We start from the raw sequence: 24,751 nt of genomic DNA, 5'->3' as shown, positions 1-24,751 counted from the left end.
GAGCGGGAAAATTAACAAATGAAAGCATTAAAACTATGGAATTTTACAATGTTTATTTTTAGTTAAAAGTTATAATCATGATGGAAATTATCTTGATTAAAACATGAACTAAAAACACAAGGGGTGTGATGGGAGACGACTGGAAATGATAAAAAACTGTAGGAATAATTCTATTCAAGAGGCACTAAATACTGTTTCATTCCATTTATTTACAAGATGAGATCCTTTAAAATGTGTGTTATCCCTCATTCATTCCATCATTATGCTCTACAGCTGTTTTTTTTCATAGTGTTCTGAGCAAAACGTTGTTGGACAAAGGTGGTACTTTTATACAGAAATAGGAGAAAAGCTTGAGAAACACTGTAACCAGCTGGATCCAAAACCCCATTAAATGTTCAGATGGCCAGGCCAAACACACTGACGATGCAGTACATGGACTTGTTTTCCCACGTCACAGAACAGTTTCCTGTAGGGCACAGTACAAACGTACCAATCATTAGGTTCTATTCTATATCAATCACAGCATTCATCAACACATTTGACCTACAACGTCTTGGTTTCAGAAAAGGAGATAATGTAAACGGATGTAGTTGATCAGAGAATTAGAGAACATGACATGGTGATACAGCAAATTAACGCCTTATAAAATAATAAAAACCACTGTCATAAAGTAATGTGCTTGTTCTCTTATTTCATGCTTTGTTTATTTTGAGTTGGTTGAAGGTGAAGAGGAAGCAATGTTTATCAATAATAATAATAATAATAATAATAATTAATAATATTTGTTTTATCCTCAGAAAGCCAATTACAACTACGTTCTCAATTACTAAATTTCAATTACAATTAATCACAATTACTGAGCCTGACATAAATAATAAAAGTTAATCTTCCTCTTGTGTTAGCTTTCAGTTAGCATCTCTTATGATAACAGGTCCTAAATCAACTGTAAAATACACTAAAAACAAATATCTATAATATTATTTATTTCCTATCTATTGGTTATGTTGTTAGGCTTCCTAATCAATAAAAATATAGGTTTTTAATATTTTTGGTGGAGGTATACCCTTAGACTTATTTTTTTTTAAATGGTATAAAGTGTGAGAAAGCTTGTAATGAAACATATTTTGATGATTGTTAACTACATATATGTGTAGAACTGTACATAGAACTGTAACGTGGTTGCCCACTTTTGAGTTGAATTATTGAATTGACAATTTTTATAACATTTTCATGGAAATTACAATTACAAAGTCAATTACTGTATCTACACTCAATTACAACAGCAACATAGTTTCAAAATTACAATTACAATTATAATTATCAGTTATGCAATGACAACTATAATTGACCCCAACCCTTCTTTGTAGTAATGAAACCACAAAACCACTTTTTTTTCTGCTAATAAATAAATTGTATAAAAAATAAAGTAGTGTTGTTGATTGATTTTTGTCCAACTTTTGACATTTTAGTGAAATTATTTAGATTTGGTGTATTTTGTAGTAAAATATGAGTGACTGCCCTCTATGGGTTAAAACCCGACTATTACAAGTGAATTTTGCCATTGGCTGATAATGGTGGTTTGTGACGTTTTGGTGTTGGTTATCAAAACTGTTGGCTCCGCCCCTTCTATAAAAACTATCACCTGTGGACTCTGTGGTGGTGAGTAGGTTGGATTGAGAGAATTGTGAATTGAGAGTTATGGTGAGTAATGAGTAGCTAATTAGCATAGCATAAATCGCTCTTTGAGTATTTATTACATAGACTGGGCGTGTCTTAACTGCTCCAGGAGCCACGCCCATAATCAAGGCGTTGTTGAGTTACTCTGTAAGTGACCAACTGACTGCACGTGTTGCATGAATAGAATCTTCTTACCATCTGTAGTGTTGTCCCAGAAACATGCAGAGGCCGACTGAACACCAGCTCCAGTCTTCTGCATTATGACACATGTGACTGATGGAGAGAAACGAGTGATGATGAGATTAATACATGAAAAGAACATAAATAAACATTTCTGAGACAAAACAAACACACACATACTGTACCAATGTATTTGAAAGGTTTTCCCAGTTTGCTGAGCTGACTGAGACTTTGCTCCACTACGTTAGTGGTCCACTGGTTCACTCTGTTCTGCTGGTAGGCATTGTCCCCAATGGTCACTTCAATAGACTGAACACAAACAGGTATGGAATGGAGGGTATGTACACGTGACATTTTTCTAGTTTCAACTAAATTTATTGAAATTCATTTTAGTTTAGGAGCCAAACTCAGAGCACATTTTAGACAGGAAGCAAACAATTTTAACATTGATCTGCCTTAGTTTTCACTTCCACGTATAAATAATAGAAACAATGAGGAACTGATGATATCTAAGCAATAAATGACTGATATTAGTCCCTGCAGGATCTTTATTTAAGAAAGATCCTTGATTTTATCACATTTTTTTTTGTTAAGTTTGGGGAATTTTGAGGAGTATTTTAAGAAAATGGCAGGATTTTGGAAAAATGTATAGTTTTTTTTTTATTTATTTTTTTAATTGAGAATAAAAATGACTGCCATCATGTGATATAAGCACAGAAAATCTGAAAATAATGTGGAGTTTCATTGAATTTGTGTATTTGGTAGGGGTGTGAAAAAAAATCGATTTCACTATATATTTAATTTTTTGGGTGCCGACTTTAAATCAATTTTTTAAAATCAATTATTAATATATATATATATATATATTATCAATATTTTTGTTTATATTTCAGTAATTACAATGCATTCAATGTGTTGCAATGGTTACTTGTTGCACTTTATTTTATGATGACAGTGTGTAACACTGTATTTTCTTTTTTTCAGTGAAAATGTGCAAAAGTACTAATAATAAATAATAAATAGGATGTTTTGAAGCAAATAGTTTTGACTCAATTTGTCCTGTGAATGATCAATATCTTCTGATGAACATATACAGCAACTTGATTTTTAATTTCTACGTTTAATTTTGATATCAACTGGGTAGAATATCGAGATATATCGCAATGATATCGTATCGTGACACAAGTATCGCGATACGTATCGTATTGCAACATCCTAACCAATACTCACCACTAATATTTGGAGGGGCTGATGTATGTACATCAGAATTAGTTTGTAATTTACACAATAATTCATGTTTTCTCTGTCATTTTTTACTTTCTTTTAAGGACCAAATTGGATACTTTAAAGGGCCGGATTTGGCCCCTGGGCCTTGAGTTTGACACAGGTGAGCTAAAAGAGTATCTCTTCTAAATTAGCATTTTTTTTTCCTACCTTTTCATTTTAACGTACGGCCCATGCAGGTTATAAATAAATAAATAAATGAATAAAAAGCTTTGGGTATATACAGTAAGTATGATATTTTACGTGATCTTTCTTTGGTCTCTTGGATGTAAATGGGAACCAGAAAAAAATAAAAATAAAAAATGTGTTGCATCCTAATTCCTAAATGGTTTACCTGATTAAAACGCAAATAAAACATTAAGTTCACATTGAAAGCAAAGGTTTCGATTTTATTTCATATAATATTGATGGATTGCGTCACAAAATGCCTAAAATGTATTTACATTTGCTTTAAAACAAGATCTAATTGTGGTTGTTGTTTTCCAACTTCTACATGATCACATGTAAACATCATTTATCTCATTCAAACGGAATAGTCCAAGTCAGCAACGGTGCCTCGCAACGATCACCATAGCAACCGCGAGCCGCTAAGTACCATGGTTGTTGTTGTTAAAAGAAACAAGTATGATTAATTATAGACGTCTACGTTTATTACACACACGTGTGTAGATTCACTCACCTCTTTAACAACTTTCCGAACGTCTTCCACCACAAAAACAGTCTGAGAAAGGAGAGAAAAATGAAATAAATCGAGATAAACACACGGTTACTTTTATAACAGGGATTTTCTGAAACACAACCAAGCTGAACCTTGATTTTATACACAATTTATCGTTTTCATTAAATACAACTTATTCGCTTTTATATCTAAAACAAACATCACCTCATCTGCCAGATCGTCGTCCATATTCGCCATTGCCTGTTTGATCCACTTCCGGTCACATTTTCAGAATAAAAGTATTATCTCCGGCATAACATTGAAATTTACAACTTTAGCAAATGTACATACACATAATGAACTGTAAAGTACAATAAATTAATGTTTTAACCAATTAAAAGTGAAACAGTTTCTGTGGATGGTTGTAGCTCACCATACATCATTTCGTGTTGTTAAAAAAAATAAAAAAATGATAAAGTATAATAATGCAATGATTAGCTCTCATTTGTCTAAAATAATGTAAATAATAATAATGTATTCATAAACGTAGAGGTTGTCACATTTTGGTGTGGTGTAATATAGGGGTTCTCAACTGGTCTCACCCTGGGACCCACATTTTACCACGGTCTTTAAATTATGACCCAGTGTTTTTTAGAATTCAACCACAAATTATTATTTTTCTCAATTAGCTGTTGAAAACACACGTATATAATTTTTTTTAAAAAAAAAAATAAATCTCTATATTTTTCTGAGCAACATGCATTTTACAGCATGCCTGTCAAAAGAAAACTTTCTTTCAAAATAAAAGACAAGTCCAACATGAGAGATATTAAGTATTAATTCATTTTTGACCAGCTGTCCGTGACCCACCCAGTACAGGTCTGCGACCCACTTTTGGGTCCCGACCCACCAGTTGAGAATCACTGGTGTATTAGACCGTAACATTAAAAATTGTCGAAAAAAAAATAAATAGCTGAATCCTAGTTTCCCCTACAATATTAAAAACTACTATATTAAATAATAATCTATTTATACAGTACACGTTGCTGCTGTTTGCTTCAATCCACATAGCTTTCATGGATCCTTATAATAAACATCACACAAACACATTCTAGTTTACTAAACTGTTGTTAAGACTGTCAGCAGTTAACCCCTGCCTAAATAAGGCTAAAGGATAAAATATATGCAAACTGATTTTTATGCCCCAAAACAAAATCCAAATTCATGTACGTAATTGAAAGGGGAAAAAAAAAATTACTGAATAAAAATAGACGCAACAATGAAACGTTATGTACACTTCAATTTTATTCACCTTGAAATAAATTGAAAAACAAACCATTTATTCAAGTAAAAATATATCTAAAACCTCTCATTAAATGAGGAGTTAGGTGACTTTTTTCATGTATTCTTTTTAAAAAATGAATCAAAGGTCAATATATTGCCCTTTTGTCTGTTTTATATTTTTTACGAAATTGTTTGCTTTAAATAGAAACAGAAATTCACACCAGAATCCTAAACTAAACTCTTAACTTAGATGATACATTTATTTCTGAGAGATGGTGAAGGAGTTCTGGTCCATTAGTTCCCCGACTCTCTCCTGAAGAGTGTGAACCACCTCTGCCAGGATAAAAACGTGTGTGTCGTCAAGATCTTTGAGGATGAACTTCTTCCCCAACGCCATGGTTTCATCCAGGTAGAGGAGGAACTGCTTCATGGCAGGATCACTGGTTCCATAAACAAAGAGAAGAAAGCCAACTAAATATTGGCCAGTGTGCACTACTGACATCTGTCATGACATATGTGTACATAGGGAACATATGAAAAATAAAGCTAAAAGTGGAAAGGCACAGTAGCAGTGATAATGCAATAATGTGAAAAAAGACGATATCCAAAGAGTATTATAGTATACTTTCCTGGAGGTGTGCACTTGTATTTAATATGGGGAGAGATTTGTCTCAAAAATATTCACAAATACATCACACGTATTTTATGGATTTTCACATGTATTTTTTAGATTTTCACATGCTTTTTTAGATTTTCACATGTATTGTTTAGATTTTCACATGCTTTTTTAGATTTTCACATGTATTTTTTAGATTTTCACATGTATTTTTTAGATTTTCACATGTATTTTTTAGATTTTCACATGTATTGTTTAGATTTTCACATGCTTTTTTTAGATTTTCACATGCTTTTTTTAGATTTTCACATGTATTGTTTAGATTTTCACATGTATTGTTTAGATTTTCACATGTATTGTTTAGATTTTCACATGCTTTTTTTAGATTTTCACATGCTTTTTTTTAGATTTTCACATGCTTTTTTTAGATTTTCACATGTATTGTTTAGATTTTCACATGTATTGTTTAGATTTTCACATGTATTGTTTAGATTTTCACATGTATTGTTTAGATTTTCACATGCTTTTTTTAGATTTTCACATGTATTTTTTTGATTTTCACATGTATTGTTTAGATTTTCAGATCCACAATTATATCCACCATTTCCGTGTGTTTTCTCATTTATATGTGTGTATTTATTAGGGGTGAGTAATGGCAAGGATGTTGCAATACAATACGTATAACAATACTTGGGCCGCGATACGATATCACGATATTTTACCCAGTTAATATCAAAATTAAACGTAGAGATGAAAAATCAAGTTGCTGTATATGTTCATCAGAAGATATTGATCATTCAGAGGACAAATTGAGTCAAAACTATTTAGTTAAACACATCCTATTTATTATTATTAGTGTTTTTGACCATTTTCAATGTAAGTTAAAGGGGACATATCATGCTAAATCCACTTTTTTAGCCCTTAAATGCATTTTGATGTATATTTAGATTGTTTAGAAGCACAGAAAAGTTCAAATTAATCTCTTCAGGTGCTCCGTTGATATCTTTATATTCTGTTTTGGTTATATTTTTCAATCTGTTTTGATTTTTCTGAACAGATTATATGAAAATAAAATGTCTGTACATACATAAATATTGCAGGCATTACACACTGCCATCATAAAATCAAGTGCATCAAATAACCATTGGAACACATTGAAATCATTGCAACCACTGAAATATTGCACAAACACAAAAATATTGATCCAATGTAAAGAAAAATAATAATATTTTTTTAATTACTAAAAATCAATCAAAATTGTCGATATATCGTGAAACCAATTTGTTTTCTTCTCACACCTCTAGTATTTATCGTGAATTACCATGTGGATGGTGGTGCTCTAGACACGTGGATCAGCAGCTGTGTGTGTGTGTGTGTGTGTCTCAAAATTCAGTTGACACGTGGGCCGTTCCACAAACGCACTTTGCTCAGTCCACAAGCACAAATAAAGATTTAAACATGATAATGAATGATAAATACACACAAAAAAGAAAACACACATGTAAATTGTGGATGTATTTGTGGATCTGAAAAACACGTGAAAATTGGGAATGATCTATTTGTGAATATTTTTGAGACAAATCTCTCCCCATAATTTAATCCCTATTTAATTAACAGTCTTTTATTTCACAATATGTACTGTACATTTTCTTTTTCTTTTCTATGTTTCCTCTTTTCATTCTAAATATTTCTGGAGCATCTGTAAAAAAAAATTAAAAAAAATTACCCTGTAATAAATAAAGTATATGTGATTCTGATAAAGTACTTCTCTAAATTTGTGTATTTTTGTTTTTGTTTGTGGGTTCTTGGTATGACTTTATACATTTTTTTCTCTTTTTGAGTGTTTTAGTTTTGTGTGTTTCTGGTGTTATTTTGTATATTTTTCCTCTTGTTTTGTATGTGTTTTTCTTTTGTGTGTTTATTTTTTTTGTGTTTTTTGTGTGTTCTTTGCATCATTTAGACAAAAAAAAAAAATCCCCTCATTTTATTTTCCTAGTGATCTTGAGCCAATTTGCATACAGGATGAGACCACCCTTCTATTTTTATTCTATGATTCTTTCTTTTAACCACATCAGCTTTAAATACATGGACACTTGCTGCCCAATGATGAACGTACTTCGGAGCATTTTTAATAAATGTAATATTTATTACCATTCAACAAGGACGCCTTTGTGTACGTTGACCATGGTGGGACTGATGGGAATCAGCTAACCTGCAGAATGAAAAGAGGCATTTAAACATATACGGTGTAATCTAGTAAATAGACAAGGTTTAAAATAAATAATATCAAACTTTTTAAGTTATATCACCGTTACTGTCAATTGTTGACATGCTATCATATGTCAAGTAGCTATTGTCCGATGCTAGCTTAAACAGCTAACATTAAATTATTACAGTAAAAACCAGCTAAATACAGACTTACTGAAATACTCGGTGGATAAATAATAACTTACACAAAAAGTCGCCGAGATGTGTTAAACTGAGGATGTGAAAGTGAACTAAAGACTGTCTTTTTACAGCTGATCGAAGATGTTTCTCTAGCTGTACACCATCATAACAGCAGCAGTGGGTACGGCGAGCAGGAAAGGTCAAATCTCATCAATGTGGGGAAAGCGCATGCGCACTTTTTTAGCTGTAAATTCAGTTAGAATATTAATAATGCTTTAATCAATACCTCAAATCAATTAATTTTTATTACATATATAATAAAATTGATTGTTTTCCTTTCTGGACAATGTATTTATCATTAAATTAATCCACTTCCACGTGACTAAATCTGACTATACATGATTATTTATTTATCAGGTGGAAAGGTTATTAGGGGATGTTCTGCACATTTTCACAAGGAAATATTACTCCCCAAAAATCTTAAGATCAACTGTGGATGCATTGACATTTTGAGAATTGGAAACCGACTTTTAATTTCTATAAAACACCAGCTATGACCCTTATACAGTATACTGTATATATTTATTTGATGTTGAGGTGTTCCTGTACGATTAACTTCTCAAAGTGAGATCTACAGGATAAATAGATTCCAATTACTTGTAAATACACGTGTGGTTTTATTAAAGACTATAAAATTTGGGTACTTTATATATGCAATTTTGATTAATTTTTATTGTAATTTTAATACACTAAACATCAACTCTCTACCTGTTTTTGGATTTCCTTTACCTTTCAGAAATGATCAAGCGATGTCCTTTTTCAGACACTGGGTGGTGCAGTATTTTGATTGAAAATACAATTTCTCATGTTCTAGTTCTAAATGTACTAAGAAAAGATAGGCCTGGCCTGCATCACAGCAGCAATAGTCTTCTCTTAATATTGAATTAGGTCCCAATACCAGTATGTATCCAGTTAATGTGAAGCCCTTTGTGCTGCAGGTATAATTCATTACAGTATCATAACAAATAGATGTGTTTTGCATAATGAAGAGAAACAAACTAAAATACTCAATACATTTAATACTTTCCATCAGCTCTGTTCGCAACACATGGAGGTCTAAGCTCATACATTTCATTAGTCCCAGTAAAATAAATAAAGCTTTATGACCATTAGTAACAGTTATTAACTGTTAATCCTGCTTCACCTGAGGTAAGGCATTTGGCACACGGTGTAAGACACAAAATTAAAATGTTGAACAAAGGAGTGCAAGTGGCTGAAATATGAGTATCTGTAGATAGATCATGTCATAACTAGGAACAAAGGGAATAAAAAGTGTGATTAACTCACAGAAATTGTAAACAAAAAACATATATTCCATCATCACATCTGTTAATGAAGCTGTTGAACGATGGAGGCAGTACAGCACAGGATGGGAAAGGATGACAGAATTCTCTCACAGTTCAAGTATACACTGAGGTTAAAGTTCACATATTGTAGTCATTGGCTGATGTAGCTTTGCAGGACCTCCTGGATGAACTGAAGGCTCCGTCTGTACAGAAACGAGTCTTTCCTCTCTGGTTTGCAGATGTTGAGGTGATCGACGTCCACCTCGATGAGATCCCCGATTCCCACATCTGAAATCAAACCAGTACAGATTATAAGGTGCAAAGGTAACATAATTAAACCTTGGGGCACCTTTGGGTGCTAAACCTGTTCCTTCTGCTTATTCAGTGTTTGAATTAAGTTTTCTTTTATCAGGTTCATAATTCTATGATCACTTTTATTGCAAGATGTATAGAGCAGGAGATATAAAATGTACCACACTCTTTGTGTTCGGGACCCATTGACTCCCATTATAATCACATATTTTGGATATACTGTTGTATAACAGTGGTTTTCTCATAAATAACTAATCAATCTAAGCCACAATTGTCTGCAGGAGTGAACGGGCGTGTGAGTGGTTGTGTGTGTACACCTTTTTTTGGAAATATAGCATATATATTGTTTTTCTCATTGAAAACAATCAGGAGTTTATGGCAAAAAGAGCGTAAAAAAATACAATATAAAAAAATATAATGTAAAACTTTATAGCTATGGTTAGGTTCGAAGTTGTTGAAAATATCTAATGTGAAAAAAGTGGGGAAAAATATTCCTATATGACATTTTGAAGACACTTTTATGAAAGATACCGTTTTGGTACCTAAACTCAGAGTGTAGGTTGTTTTCAATAAATGCTAGGGTGTCCCGATATCGGATATTGGTCCAATATCAGCCTGAAAATGAATATCGGACACAAATTTCCGATTTTTTTTCTTCTTGCAATTCATTTTTTATTTATTTTATTCAATTGTAGAATACTTTAGATATTATGTTAAAGGTTTAAACGTAAGTAACCAATTGATTCATAATAAATGGGTCAGTTTTTCTCATACCTACATACTATTGCTGACTATTGTTCTCTGTTTGAGTAACATCACTTGATCAAAGCTTTTCTAACATTCCGCGCGACAAAATAAGTAATTATTTCTTTTTTTATTAAAAAAAAAAAAAAAAAAAAAAGCAATAAAAGTATCTATGATTCATGCTGATATCGTATCGGATCAAATACAAGGCTGCAGTATCGATATCATATCGGAAATGAAATAGCAGAATCGGGACATTCCTAATAAATTCTCATAGCTCTAAGAGTAATAATGCCTCAAAATCAATGTTCCTGTCAATTATTGACCTAATCCAGGGAGTAAAAACTTCATAGCAAATATTTTTGGAAAAAATGCACAATTTTTGTCATTGAAAATAAATTGTGTTTTTTATGACAGAAAAGGCCTAAACACATTTAAAAAATACAGAAATATAATGAAAACTTTATATACATGGGGTGAAAAAATATTATGACATTTTAATGAGTTTCATGAAGGTAATCATTTTGGTACTTAAGCTCAAAGACTAACTTTTTTTTAGACGTGCCTCGAGGGTTTAAGTGTGATGAACTGTACCTGCTGACTGTGGTGGGACCACCAGGATCTTAATCATGGGGCCGATGGTTGTCGGCAGCGTCTCTGCAAAGCTCAGCACTTTGAATTCCTTTTCTTTGGCTATGTTCAAAAAGTTCTCATTGAGGCCACGAAGAGCTGGCGAGTCTGCAAACAGGAAGTGACACTTCCTGTAATATTTGAGGATTTCTGCAAAGCTAGAACCTTAATGTGCTCGCTCACCTTTACAGAGCTCTCTGACTTCTATGGAGGGAAAAAGAAGATATCTGACATTGACGGAGTACTCTGCCATGAAGGTGCCGCGGTGAGGAACACTGTAGAACAAAACCCCTTTGGTGTTTTTTACCAGGTGGTCCATATCTGGGTCCTCTGAGGCATCCTGCAGCATCTTCTTCACCAGCAGACCTGAAAGACGAGCCACAGAGAAGCTGATACATTCATACTTTAAGGAACAATTTAAATCAAACACGTGTGAACTGTTAAGATAGATTAAATGAGGCTAAAATTAAAGTGTAACTAAACCCTAAGGTTGTGACTGATGTGCATCTAGGCTTGAAATTTCAAAAAATGCTTTGATTATGGGCGGGGCTTCTGGAGCAGTTAAGCCACACCCAGGCCTTGTTCAAAATGTCATACTAACGTACTACTCATACTACATTTGACGTCAAAATGAGTATGTAGTGCATTCACAATAGATAGTATGGAAAAACTGAGTATGCGAGAAATACCCTGATGTACACTATATGGAAACATCTTTGAAGTATGCACGGTGGGCACACTAGTCATACTCAACCGCCCCAAGATGCATTGCGAGCGGACATCAGGGAATATATAATCGTCCTGGGACCGGCTTCAAGCTAAAAGTCGAACATTCCCTTTTCAAAACAAAAGTATCTCTTCTTGTCTTTCATTAGTTTTTTAATGCTTTTGTAAATAGGGCTCCTGTTTTGAAGTTAACCGGAAGTTTAACCAGTAGCACAATGGCGGGTCTGTGAAAATCTCCGAAATGAAATGTGTATACGTGAGTTCTATGGATCAAATGACCACATGTTGATATTCTACTTGGTCACTTTCTCGCTTAAAATGTTTTCAGAACTTTCAAAGGTGGCGAATCAACAGAGATATTTATCCTCAGTGTGCTAATGGTTTTTGTTGTAGGTTTGAAATTAATCTTGGGAAACTTGGAAGTATACTTCAGTGGGAACGGTCATCATCCTAATCATATTTATAGTAAATAGTAGACAGTGTATACTCAGTGAGTTTGTAGTGTAAAGTACGTTAGTGTGCCATTTTGAACACAGTCTATACTATAAATTCTCCAAAGAACAATCTATGCTATGCTAACCAGCTACTCATTAATGACTATACCTCTCTATTTACAATTCTCTCGGTCCACCCTACTTACCACAGATTGCAGAGTCCACAGTTGCTAGTTTTTATAGAAGGGGCGGAGCTAACAGTGTTCAACAAAACGTTACAAACCTCCATTCTCAGCCAATAGCAAAATTGGATCGTAATAGCCGTGTTTCAACCCATAGAGGGCAGTCACTTTTACATTTTTACAACAAAATATGCCAAATTAAAAAAAGCTTTAACTAAAAAATCAAGAGCTGGACTTGAATCAATCGACAACACTACTTCATACCAAATACATTTGTTTTCAGTTGTTTTGGGGCTTAGTTACTCTTTAATGTATTGCAGGATGACAGATACCTCCCATACTGTGGGCCACCCACACCACAGGCCTCTCTCCCACTCCGGCCTGCTTTAGCTTCTTTAGCAGCTCCTGGCTTCTGTAGGCCAAAGACTTCCTGAGGAGAAAAAAACAGTATATAAAGAAACACACATTTTGCTTTATTATTTGGTGCTAAGTGAACTCTGACCGTTTCCTCACCTTTGATTCTCTACAGGACACTTGGCCATCCAGTCACTGAGGTGACTGTCATACTCCACGGACAGAACTCGGAGGTTTGGACAGTCAGCCGCCAGCCATGACTGTCAATAAACAAAAACAGGAAAGAGAAGTGAATTCCATCCTGTGTGAAGCATCTATTCATGGCCTATGATGAGTGTGTCACCTTTGGCCAGCACTCTGTGTAGTCCTCTTTACTTTCAGCCTCCTCCTCCTCTAACGAGCTGCGGTCCTTCTGCCTCCACGTCTTAAAAGCTGCTCCGAGTATCCCGTGAATGAACAGCACGTCGGCTTTGATGGATTGGCTGAAGAATTACACACAAACTTTGATGAATCGTAACAAACAGAAAACTAATAGAACAAACAGGAGTGACACAGAATGGTAGAACAGTTCTCCTACTTGCCACGTGTTTGTGGGTGGAGGATGTAAACGCCGTCTTGGTATTTTTCCTTCACGGTCTCTCTGTCCAGATTGGCCAGAGCTCGAGCTGCGTAAGATGCCTGCATCACATGTGGGGATTGCATCATCTCAGCCAGGACTGACACCCAACCTGAAGGAGACGGGGAGAAGAACAGACGCTTATTAAACACAGGTGCTTATTCAATAGTGTTCACAGTTCATTTTTAAAGGTCTAGTATAATGCTATTTTTCACACATCTCCATTTTCTCTAAGAACCCCAACAACATAGTATTTGAGGTTTATTTTTCCAAACTCGCCTGTTTTCCAGAGTTTTAGCCTCTGAAAAGTCACTTTAATGACGCTTCTAAAAACGGGCTGTTTAGGGGCCTTCATGCGTGAGTGGGCGTGTCTGTAGACGCAGACTTCACACAACAGTTGATAACCAAAGTGATTTTCTTTTGCTATCCACACACTCTTGTTATTGTTTTCAGCCAAAAAACTGCACATTACAGTAAAACACATGGCTTTATAGGTGGCTATTTTGATTGCGAGTCCGACAAACGCTGCTTCACGAAGTGTTCATCACAGCAGCAGCGGAGTCAGTCTGTCAGCTGAGTCAGCTGTTTCAAACCCTCACCAGAGCTGTTAAGTCACTTTCATGTCATCCTCACATATTCTGACCACAGGAATAGTCCATTTAAGACGATAGTTCACTGTTTTGTCTGACCGCTGTGTCGCACTGGGTCACATACATCATCATCATCAATTTTTCCCTTCCACTGCTTCAGTGGGTTTGGTGCCAAGGATTTGCTCCACCAGCGGCAGGAACCTTGACTTATGTTGCATTTTCCATTGCAGTTGAATAACAGAAAGGCCTGTATGTTTATCATAGTTTTTCCATATGTCACGGGTATATGATTTATTATTAGAGCGAAACAGAATTTATTTTTGCAGGACTGAGTTAGGAAGTCTAGTTATATGAGCAATGCTGGACAAGACAGAAGTTACGGATCAGTGTAGAGTATGTGAGACGGAGTATGTCGAGATTGGTATATCTGAAGAGCCAGTCTACGTTGTCTTATCTCTTTGTCTTGGTGCTGCATTGACATGTTCGAATCCATTTCGGACAAGTTTTCTAAGAAAATTAATCCATGTGGAGTCCAATTTCGCCACCTGTGAGCCATGCGTATTGTATGTAAGATGGCTGCGCACACACGCCGTTAAAAACTTTACCCGGGTGGAGAGCTTTATCCGACGATCAGTGAGCACGGTTTTTATCTCATTCCACTTCTTATGAGCTGAAGCAATATGCTGAACAGTAAGTGCAGGACAACTTTCCACATTTGATATGACATGGCCAAGGTATGTGAAGCTGGTAACATTCTCAACAGATGCCTCCTTTATCTTAACAATGGGCCTCAGATGTTTTTCTTCTTGTGTAACATTGAAACACATTGTCTTTGTTTTTGCTAAGGAAATTGTTAGCCCAAACCGAGTAAACTCTTCATCAAATGTCCTCAGCATGTTTCCTAGTTCAGTCGTGCTCTTACGAAACAAAGAACTTAAATAATATTTCTTTCAAATGAAAACACCACACACAATCTCAAACAACTGTATTCTATGCTTTCACTTAATTAATCTAGTTAAAATAAAATTCTGTATAAAAATATCTGAGCTGGTGCTTAACATAGTATAAAAAAACAGATTTTAGAGGGGAAAACTGTGTGGGTTTGCCAGAAATTTGTGATATAAAAATGGGGTCACAACAAAAAAAAGGTTGGGAACCACTGCGTTAAGGCCTCACCAGACTGGGCGATGGCCTCGTGGACGTCCTCATTTAGAGCCAAGTTTCCAATGATGCGAACAATGTTCCCCTGAATCTTCAAGGAGTTTCTTCTGAGCTGATAAACTCTCTGCAGGAGTTGAAGACCTCCGTTGGAAACGATGTGGTCACAGTGGCTCTGGACCTGCACACACCAAACCACTCATTCCATACCAACAGGACGGAATACCGTGTATATACTGTACCTCTTTAAATTACTTCTTCCTGTTGTTAAACAACAGAAAGTTAAACCAAACTCATGAAACTATGGTTTAACATGTATCTGATTAATTAGAGACTGTAATTCATTTATCTTGATTAATCTCAATTAATCGCATAACTATATTTGACACGAGAAGCAACGTTTTTTCTTTAGGTATATGACTGAATCAATGAAAACAATAAATGAGCTTAAACAACAAAATAGTGTTTATTATTTTCATCACTGAATGCCAACATCATGTTCAATAATATGAATAAAGAATTTTATGATTGCATTGTTCAGAAAGCACAAACTTTAATGTAAGTAAGCTATATTCATGCTTTTCCAGATTTTTTCTAAATTTTCTAAAACAAATGTGATTTTGTATTAAAATAAAAAAAAACAGCACTTGTAATAAGTCAAAATGTTTAAAAGTTACAAATTATAAATAATATAAATCTGGGGAACTTTCTGAATTTTTTGATAGCTTTCTTGTCAAAATCGGATAAACGGTGTAGGAGGAGTTAACGCGGACAGAAGAGAAAACAGAAAACAATAGTGACTCACTAATAATCTGAAACCACTTATTATTCACAATGATCACATTTCAGATGAAACTCTGTATTTTAGGTCACAGGAAAACATGATCACAACCGCATCAAGCAGCACTCTGTATTCCTACATTTCACTAACTTTATACACCTTAAATCACGTTTTCTGGTTGAAAAACCGCTAGTAAATGCGTGATATTGTACCAAATATGTACCAAATACGCAATAGCATATTTAAGGCCCAAAATACTTACCGTATTTGCAGCAACGTTGCATTGAATGCACATTTTTCAGGCATTTCTAAAAGTTTGATATACCATTCTGACCACTGATGCTCCCAGGCTCGTCTCAGCAGCGTGCAAACTAACTTACCTGGTGAGGGAAATTGTGAGATTTCGTGATTCAACATTAAAATAAAATAGGCTATATTCCCAAAACTTTTCCAAAACAGTTACATTATCCCATTACTTTTCAAGACTGGAAAATAGGTTTTTCAAATTCCACAACTTTTCCAGGAATTTCATGACCGCGGGGACCCTGTTATAAGTATATTTAAGAAAAATAGGAAAACAACATTTATATTTTTATTCACAAAAACCATTCCTACCTTAGAATGCTGCACCAGTGCCTGAACACAGAAGGACTCCACCTTTTCAGAGGGAACCGAGGTGAGACTCTGAGTGTACGGCAGCCCATTGCCACCAAAACACCAAAGACCCCCCTAAAAATACGACATATACACATGTTGGCAGTTGTTGTCAATGATGTGGTTTGTCGTGGAGGCAGTGAGTGAACTTCTTAAAGACTGGATGAGTGAGTGTTACCCGCTGTGCTGCCAGAGACTGGGTGCTCTCTCTGAGGGCCAATGAGGTGAAGTACTGAACACACTTGTCAACCTCCGACTGAGGCAGAGACGCCAACAGCTGTCTCAGTCCGTCCTCCGCAGACAAACCCTGAGAAGATGTAAGATCATTGGAGTTTTTTTCCTACTCTGAAGGGTGATACTAAAATATCACCAAGTTTATCACTGTACCAGGGAGCAAATATTTATTCCTGGTTATTGTTCTCTGGAGTTTTATTGGGCTTCATTTTATTTATTTTTTTGCCATATATATTTTATTGAAGATTCTTACCATGTTTTCTTTTTTTGGTTTTCTTGCCTCTGCCGTTTGTTTTTTTATTTATTTTACTTTGCAATGAACATACATACAAGACTGTGTGTGTGTGTGTGTGTGTGTGTGTGTGTGTGTGTGTGTGTGTGTGTGTGTGTGTGTGTGTGTGTGTGTGTGTGTGTGTGTGGACAATAACTGAAAGGGGAGGGAGAAGAAGATATACTAAAAATAACTAAATTAGAATAAGAAATCAAATTTAATTAAAAGAAAAAAAAAAGAAGAGATATTTGACGACAAAGAAAAAAACAAAGATGTAGTAATAAATAATTAACCACGAAAGGTCTACACACATGTGATGAAATTAAATAATAATAAACAAAATACTATATATAGCAGTGGCATCCCGAGAAAAAGAGGGTCTTAACCGGGCAGGCATTTGGAGGACGAGAGGGGGACAGAAGAAGAAGAAGAAGATGATTCTGACCATGTTAATACAATAATTACAAATTCTTGCATTACAAAGAGATGTTTATACATGGTCTTAATAATAGAAAACAATAAAAACTAAATATAAGTGCAATTACAAAAAAAACTAATGAGAACAATAGCTTCTCTTGCTTCTTTAGCTTTGGTAATCATTTTACAACAGTAGCACTTACTGTAGGTATTTAGAAATCAGTCAAGTCGTCACAAGAGTCCAAGTCCTTAACAAACTTTATAAATGGTCCTTAAATCTTATCAAATATGTGTCATTTGGTCTTGTGAATAATATATGAGATTCTCTCCAGTGGCAGACGAGACAGTATTTGTTTGATCCACTGGGAGGAACTGGGTTTAATCACATTTTTCCAGGTCAGAGCTATACATCTTTTTGTGATCAGTGAGCTGAAATCAATAAATGTAGTTTCAGACTTGCTAAAATTATGTTTTTGTGGGTACAAAGACAATAAAAAATATTACAGGTGTTAAAACAACCAATTTTTTAATAATCTTCACAATCAACAATTTTACTTCTTTCCAAAATAGCTGTATCTGATTACATTCCCACAAGCAGTGTATCAATGTGCCTTTAGAGCCACACTTTATACATGTATCTGGAATGTTTTCATTATATTTGTTGAATTTTACAGGTGTGACGTATATACCCATTAACCATTTGAATTGTAGTATCCGTAGCAGACTATTAATAGACATTGTGTGAGTTTTACTGCATGCCCTTTCCCAATCCTGTTTACTAATATTTGCCTGCAAATCATTGGGCTCTATACTGCATTCCACCAGGCAGCAGCACTGCTCGGAAGCCAATTTTTGTTTTTATTTCATTTTATTTTTTTATTGTTATGAGGTCATAGCAACATCATAGTTACAGACATAACGTCCAATTCACATGATCAGACAGCAGTAGGAACTAATTGCCGGTAAAAAAAAAAGCCTGATAAAACTTCAGAAAACAATAAACAGGGATAAATATTTGCTCCTTGGTAAAGAGAGTAGCTCTAACAACTGGAATAATGATAAACTTAGTGATATCACAGCCTGTGCACGTAGTACGGGGCCGCATTTACTCTGTCTCGGGTATGTCTCTCAAATGACTCCCGATGTTTCCGGATCTCCCTACTCTGAACTAGGAGTGTGATGATATCTCGATACGGGGATATATCGCGATATTTTTTCGCACGATCAAGTATTGATATGCTCGTGCTAAGTATCAATTTTTTTTTTATATTTAAAAAAAAATTTGTTTATTTCGTATTTTCAAAACCTTTTCTGCTTTTTCATTAAAATGTGCAGGTAGGTTTTCACAAAAATTGTGTCACTGTTAGTGTTTGTTGAAGGAACCAATATATTGTTTACTGGAATATTGCACTGTAATGGTGTCACTGGTAAGAAAGACCCTATATTTTGTTTACAGAAAGCACTGTTGGAGATACTTATTTGTTGACATTGGTATGTTGACATTTATTTACAGAAATGTTGCACTAAAATAGTGTCACTGTTCATAGGACACTTTTTCAATTTATTGTCTTTCAGAGATATAAAATAATTTTCTTTTTTCACTTAATCTTTTTTTTCTTGTTGTCAGATTATCGTAGATTGATTTCTGACCAATATATCAATAATCGCAGTATCGTCATATCGTGAGATAATCGTTATTGTTGTATCGCATATCGTATCGTATCGTGAGGTACCCAGAGGTTTCCACCCCTACTCTGAACATGTGTGTGTATAAAAATTCCACGATTGTTTCTTAATACGTACGTCTGCAAAGCCAGGCAGAGACGGAGGATGCCGGAAGAACCGTAGGTCAACCTGGGGAGTCCGAGCCAGGCCCACAGCAGTTCTCTGGTCTATGACCTGAGCCGCAGTCTGGTACTGGTAATCTGTGCAGAGAAGGCACAGCCGTGGTCTGGTACCAGTTCACCCTAATGTGTTGCTTATGAATCAGATGGGAAAAGCATGTTTTGAAGAAGGTTACCATGCCAGTGGTGGTTGTCTGCCAGCTCCTGGACTGCCTGTAGTCTGATGGCTTTATTGGCTGACTGGGTCCTCTTCAGCAGGACCCACAGAGCCACCTCGTGTGGGTCTGCATCCACGTGGCTGAAGTGCTCTGAGATGATATATATATATATATATATAATACACTAGACACACAGGATAGACAAGAACACCCAGCAGTACTACACAAAATGACAAGAAAAAGAAAAAAAAGAAGGAGGAAAGAAACTGCCCCTTACCTAAAAACAATGCTGTGTAGAAAACAAAAACAAAAAAACAACACACAAACAGACCTTTTCCAAAAAATTAGAATAACATGGAAACGTTGTTTAATTTCCATAATTCTATTCAAAAAGTTAATCTTTCATAGATTATAAATTCAGGGCCCACAATTTAAACAATTTCAAGTATTTGTTTGTTTTATTTTTACCTTATCCAGCTCATAAAACCCAAGAAAACAGGAATTCAAAAAGTTAGAACACTGTGAAGAAATCACCATTTACTTCTTTGAAGTTGAAAGTTCCGTCTTGGAGGAAGACGGGTGAGGAACAGAACAGAACATTGCACCCCAATCATGACTGACTGTGGGTATTTCACACTGGACCTCAAGCAGCTTGGGTTATGTTCCTCACTCGTCTTCCTCCAAACCCTTGGACCCTGATTCCAGAATGAAAGGCACACTTTAGAGGACAATGGACCACTGGCCAACAGTACAGTCCTTCTTCTCCTCTTTTTTTCCTGCAAAAACTGAGACGTAAATGGTGATTTCTTCACAGTATTCTAATTTTTTGAACTTCTGTTTCCGTAGGTTTTATGAGCTGGAAGTCCAAATTATGTAAAAATAAACAAATAAATTGGGAATGGACCTTGTCAAGTTAGAGTTGCCAAATATTTAAGAATGTCCCGATACAACTTTTTCACTTCTGATACGATACCGATATTGCAGCCTTGAGTGTTGGCTGATAATGATATCAATCCGATGTGATACGATATTAGCATGAATCATACATACTTTTTTATTTTATAGTGTGGAATGTTAGAAAAGGCTTGATCAAGTGATTACTCAAACAGAGAACAATAGTCAGCAACAGTAGGTATGAGAAAAACTGATCCATTTATTATTAACCAATTGGTTACATAATATCTACAGTATTCTACAATTGAATAAATATAATGTAATATATATCGGAGATTTTAGATGCAGTCCGATAAAATCCCATATTTGTTTTCTGGCTGATATCGGACCGATATCAATATTGGATCAGGACACCCCTACATATTGCCCAGTTGAAGTCTGGCTAAATGTCCGTTTCATATTTTTATTTATTTTATTTATTTATTCAGTTTATTTCCGACATGGTTACATTCACTTTTTTTTTTTTTTGTACATGCCGAAAAAGGAGACGAGAGAAGCAGTTTGCTTATCTAAGTCCCGTCCCCTGTTTTGAACACAGAAAATTTACATCAAAGCTTGTCTCTCTTGTTTGAAATATGTCACTCCAGAAATGACAGTACTAGACAATGCCAGAACAGGTGTGATAATGAACCTTCTGTAGTACCACATTTATCACACAAGGGGAAAACTGATTTTTTTTTTAATTGTTTACTTTTAAAATAATGCAGTCTATGGATAACTTTGAATTGAATTATCTATATCTAGTCTTTACCTATTTATATGTTTAACTAATCTATAAACTAATCTACTAATATCTACTTCTAGCAAGTTCATTTTATCTGATTTTTTTTAATAATATGTTAAAGTTTCAATCATTCAGACAACTTTTTTTTTCAGGAAATTTGATTTGTTTCAACTGCCAACTGTCAGTCTTCCTCAGAGGCATCTGCCTAGATGGGGAAAAAAAAGTTGTCTGAATAAATGAAACCTTAACATATTACTACTATACACAGTCTCACCATGGTAACAACGACAGACACACACAACAAACCTTGTGGTATGAAACCCTCAGTCAATTGAGCAGCTTTGAGTTTGTCAGAAATCAAAAATTACATGAAAAAGAACTTGCATTACAATCAATATGAACTAAGCTTCCTTCCTTTACTGCATGATATTTTAAATTCTGATTACATGCTAACTGTATTTAGTCATATTTCTGACTGTGTCAATAACATTGATAGTTTTTGTTTTTTTATTTACGTGTCATACAAAGACAAAGCTAAATCAAAGTTTATGATCTATTCACAGCTCAACAGTAAACAGTAACCTCTGCCGTTACTCCCAAGCTATGCAGATAAATTCTGCTATAGCGAAGAATCCTGGTTTTTGTGATCTTCAAACCAGAAAAAGTCAGAATTAATCAGGGACATTTTTGACTAAGAAGCAAATCTCTTAAATCATCCTAAATTGGACAGTAAAAAAAGAAAGGAATCTCAATCCTATTTTCAACAAACAAAAGTTGATATTAAGTTTAGTATATAAATAAATTCACTTTGCTTACAATAAAACAAAACCAATATATACAAGCATTTAAACCTATTGTGTGAATTATAACATAGAAGCTTCAACAACAACAATATTTTTTTTAATTTCCTAATTCTTACCGTCTAATGACTGCAAAAAAAGACGAGAAGAGATTTCCAGAAGACGCCGTGCAGCTTTATGAAGTTCTCTTCTAGTTTTATTTGTGAGCTCTGGAACATGCAAACAAAAAAAAAGAGATTAAGTATCTCCATCTTCACATAAAAATTCGACAAAGACACATGATTAAAGACAGAAGACGCACTTTAGCAAGTTTGGGGAGTCGCGTCTAAAGTAAATTAAACAATATATAATTACCTGCAGCAAAGTTTTCACTGTTTTCAGAGCTTTTGGCCTTCAGATAGATGTAAGACTTGTATTTCTCTCGTAGAATTGCACTTGTGTCAATAGTCACCGCCTTGTCTAAAGCCACCACCTCATAGGTGATAAAAAGGCAGCCACTGCACAAGCACACACACACAAAAACAACATTGTAAAATCTGATCTGACGCTGATACCTGATGGCATCCTATAGGAAAGATATAGATTTTTATCTGATGGACTGAATTACATTAGTCAGCTAATAAAGCCTGCGTGCATCGTGCGCTTTCAGACCGATGAATTAATTAATTCATGTACGTATTCTGTGGTGATGCAGGGAGCCTCAGTCTTGTAAGATAATACAAAATATAATTTTTTTTCACCTTATGATGTAGGCTGATCTGTATGAATGCAGCATCAGAACCACAGACAAGGTCAAAGTGAAACTGAAACTTATCAGCGTGTCTGTTTAATAATAATAATTTAATAATCTCACTAATTTAAGCATTAAAACTCATCAATTCCTGCATTTATTACTTGCTGCTTTTACTGCAGCAACAGTGTTGTTTTTGGTTTAATTTTTCATATTCTTAGAGAATCATACCTAAATTGTGACATAAATGGCTCTACAGTTTATCCGTGATTGTGATTGGTCTGACGCTGTAATCTCCTCCTCTGTCACAAGAGGGCGCAAGTAGCCAGACTGAACTCAACTCGCTGCTTAGCGAGTTGTAATCAAGATTTGTAGAACAGCTTCTGTCTGACTGAGAGTGTTTGGTTAGGTGAAGTCCACTAATGGAGATGAATCCAGGACATAATTATCTAGCTTTGTAGTACAGGCCCAAAGTGATCAATCATTGAATAACTGGTCACTCAGTTAATAATGTAAGAGGAATCATCTGTGGTGTAATGTTGCGGCTCACCCAAAAACAACTGCACCCGTTACTTTTGCAGCTCTCCCTAAAATAAAGCATGATTTAAAAGTTGAAATGGTCTCAGAAAAGAGGACATCATTTTGTTATAAAATAAATGCAGTACTTCTTCTTGTGTCTCAAATCTTACTTAAATCCTTTCCCTGAAGTGCTTTCTTCACACCAGGCGTTCCAGCTGTGCTCAGCCTCTGACAGCGAATCCAACGTAGCGCTGCAACAGACATCCTCCGCCTCGTCCTCCCAACGACAACCAATGATTAGACCCGTGACCCACTGCACAACAGTAACACGTACGTCAATAATGGTTTAAAACATGGTTAACAACACAAAGGTTTAGGTTTTAGATCTTAAAATATTACATCCAACTTTCTTTTACTGTATATATTAATTTTTCAAGTTCATGGTCACTGAGGTCAACCATCAATTATAAAAGATCAATACAGACTGTCATAACAAACTAAATGTTAATGCTTTATTTTGATTGGTTTAGGAATGTCTATTGTGTCAACATCAGAAAAGCTCCCTTACAATAAATTAAATTAAATTAAATTCAAATAAACAATTCCATTTTGGCCTTTGCATCACACGTGACTAGCTAACCGTAGTTAACTTTATTTCATTTTAGTGCTACAGATAAAATTAATGCAAAAACAATTAAAATTAAGTAAATTTACACAGAACTTAACCTCAGGAATTCTGAGAATATTCATAAATATAAACTTTTTAATGGCAAATGTATATTGGAATTAACCTGAAAATTGGACGTAACTCTTAAATAAGTGATGCTGATATTTTAGATGATGCTTATATATATATATAATTATTATTATTATTATTATTATTATTATTATTATTATTATTATTAATGATAATTTTTATGTTTAGATATGATAACAGTTCATTATAACGGGAGGGGGGAATTCTATTGCATAATGCAAACCCAACCTAATTCCACTGTCATCAGTAAACACCTCTGAATTCTTTAATATGAGCTTTACATCATATTTGTTATCTATCATAAATACATTCACAAATAATGACTTGAATATCATTTTGTGAGGGTAAAGGTCATGAAAGTCTGGGCACGCTCTGGGAAGTCAGCTTTTGGCTTAAGACCGTTATTACGCACAACACCGGGACAAAGCTACGCTAACAGTTAGCTTTAGGCAAACGCTTCCTGGTTAAAGTTCACTCCAAGTAGTAAACCCAGCTGACACAGAGTTGCAAGATGCGGCTTGATTCCCAATGCTTAACACTATAATTACCTTATCTCTAGCAAAACAATTTGTAGAGGAAATTCGGACAATGTCCTCCAAGCCCAGCAGCCGGCTAATGTAAACCACCCGTCCCACAAATAATGCGTCATCATCGCGACAACAACTGAGGACGATACTTTTTTTATTCACTTGTTTTGGAAAAGCCCTTACACAGTGACTTTGTGGGGAA

The 24,751-nt window shown here is 34.9% G+C and overlaps 3 protein-coding genes across 3 annotated transcripts; all 3 read right to left on the bottom strand.

Annotated features, from left to right (window-relative positions):
• Positions 1-189: 189 nt before the first annotated feature.
• Positions 190-4,073, bottom strand: dynlt1b (dynein light chain Tctex-type 1b). The gene is made up of 5 exons (XM_028439821.1): positions 4,025-4,073; positions 3,821-3,862; positions 2,043-2,166; positions 1,873-1,950; positions 190-466 (listed from the first exon to the last, which is right to left on the bottom strand). The coding sequence occupies exons 1-5, from the start codon at positions 4,055-4,057 to the stop codon at positions 396-398; spliced, it is 348 nt and encodes a 115-aa protein (XP_028295622.1). The 5' UTR covers positions 4,058-4,073; the 3' UTR covers positions 190-395.
• A 1,013-nt stretch (positions 4,074-5,086) lies between these two features.
• gtf2h5 (general transcription factor IIH, polypeptide 5) lies at positions 5,087-8,293 on the bottom strand. The gene is made up of 3 exons (XM_028439930.1): positions 8,153-8,293; positions 7,851-7,911; positions 5,087-5,523 (listed from the first exon to the last, which is right to left on the bottom strand). The coding sequence occupies exons 2-3, from the start codon at positions 7,883-7,885 to the stop codon at positions 5,343-5,345; spliced, it is 216 nt and encodes a 71-aa protein (XP_028295731.1). The 5' UTR covers positions 7,886-7,911; positions 8,153-8,293; the 3' UTR covers positions 5,087-5,342.
• A 1,146-nt stretch (positions 8,294-9,439) lies between these two features.
• Positions 9,440-24,670, bottom strand: serac1 (serine active site containing 1). The gene is made up of 17 exons (XM_028440245.1): positions 24,571-24,670; positions 23,436-23,578; positions 23,297-23,333; positions 22,371-22,513; positions 22,136-22,225; positions 19,557-19,688; positions 19,340-19,461; positions 16,793-16,921; positions 16,576-16,689; positions 15,198-15,360; positions 13,393-13,543; positions 13,159-13,297; positions 12,975-13,075; positions 12,794-12,891; positions 11,303-11,485; positions 11,084-11,227; positions 9,440-9,721 (listed from the first exon to the last, which is right to left on the bottom strand). The coding sequence occupies exons 2-17, from the start codon at positions 23,527-23,529 to the stop codon at positions 9,585-9,587; spliced, it is 1,977 nt and encodes a 658-aa protein (XP_028296046.1). The 5' UTR covers positions 23,530-23,578; positions 24,571-24,670; the 3' UTR covers positions 9,440-9,584.
• Positions 24,671-24,751: the final 81 nt, after the last annotated feature.

Source organism: Gouania willdenowi, chromosome 24 (genome assembly GCF_900634775.1).
Source record: "Gouania willdenowi chromosome 24, fGouWil2.1, whole genome shotgun sequence".
NCBI lineage: Eukaryota > Metazoa > Chordata > Actinopteri > Blenniiformes > Gobiesocidae > Gouania > Gouania willdenowi.
Note: the sequence above shows the minus strand (reverse complement) of the source record. Positions and strands in the feature narration are given on the sequence as shown.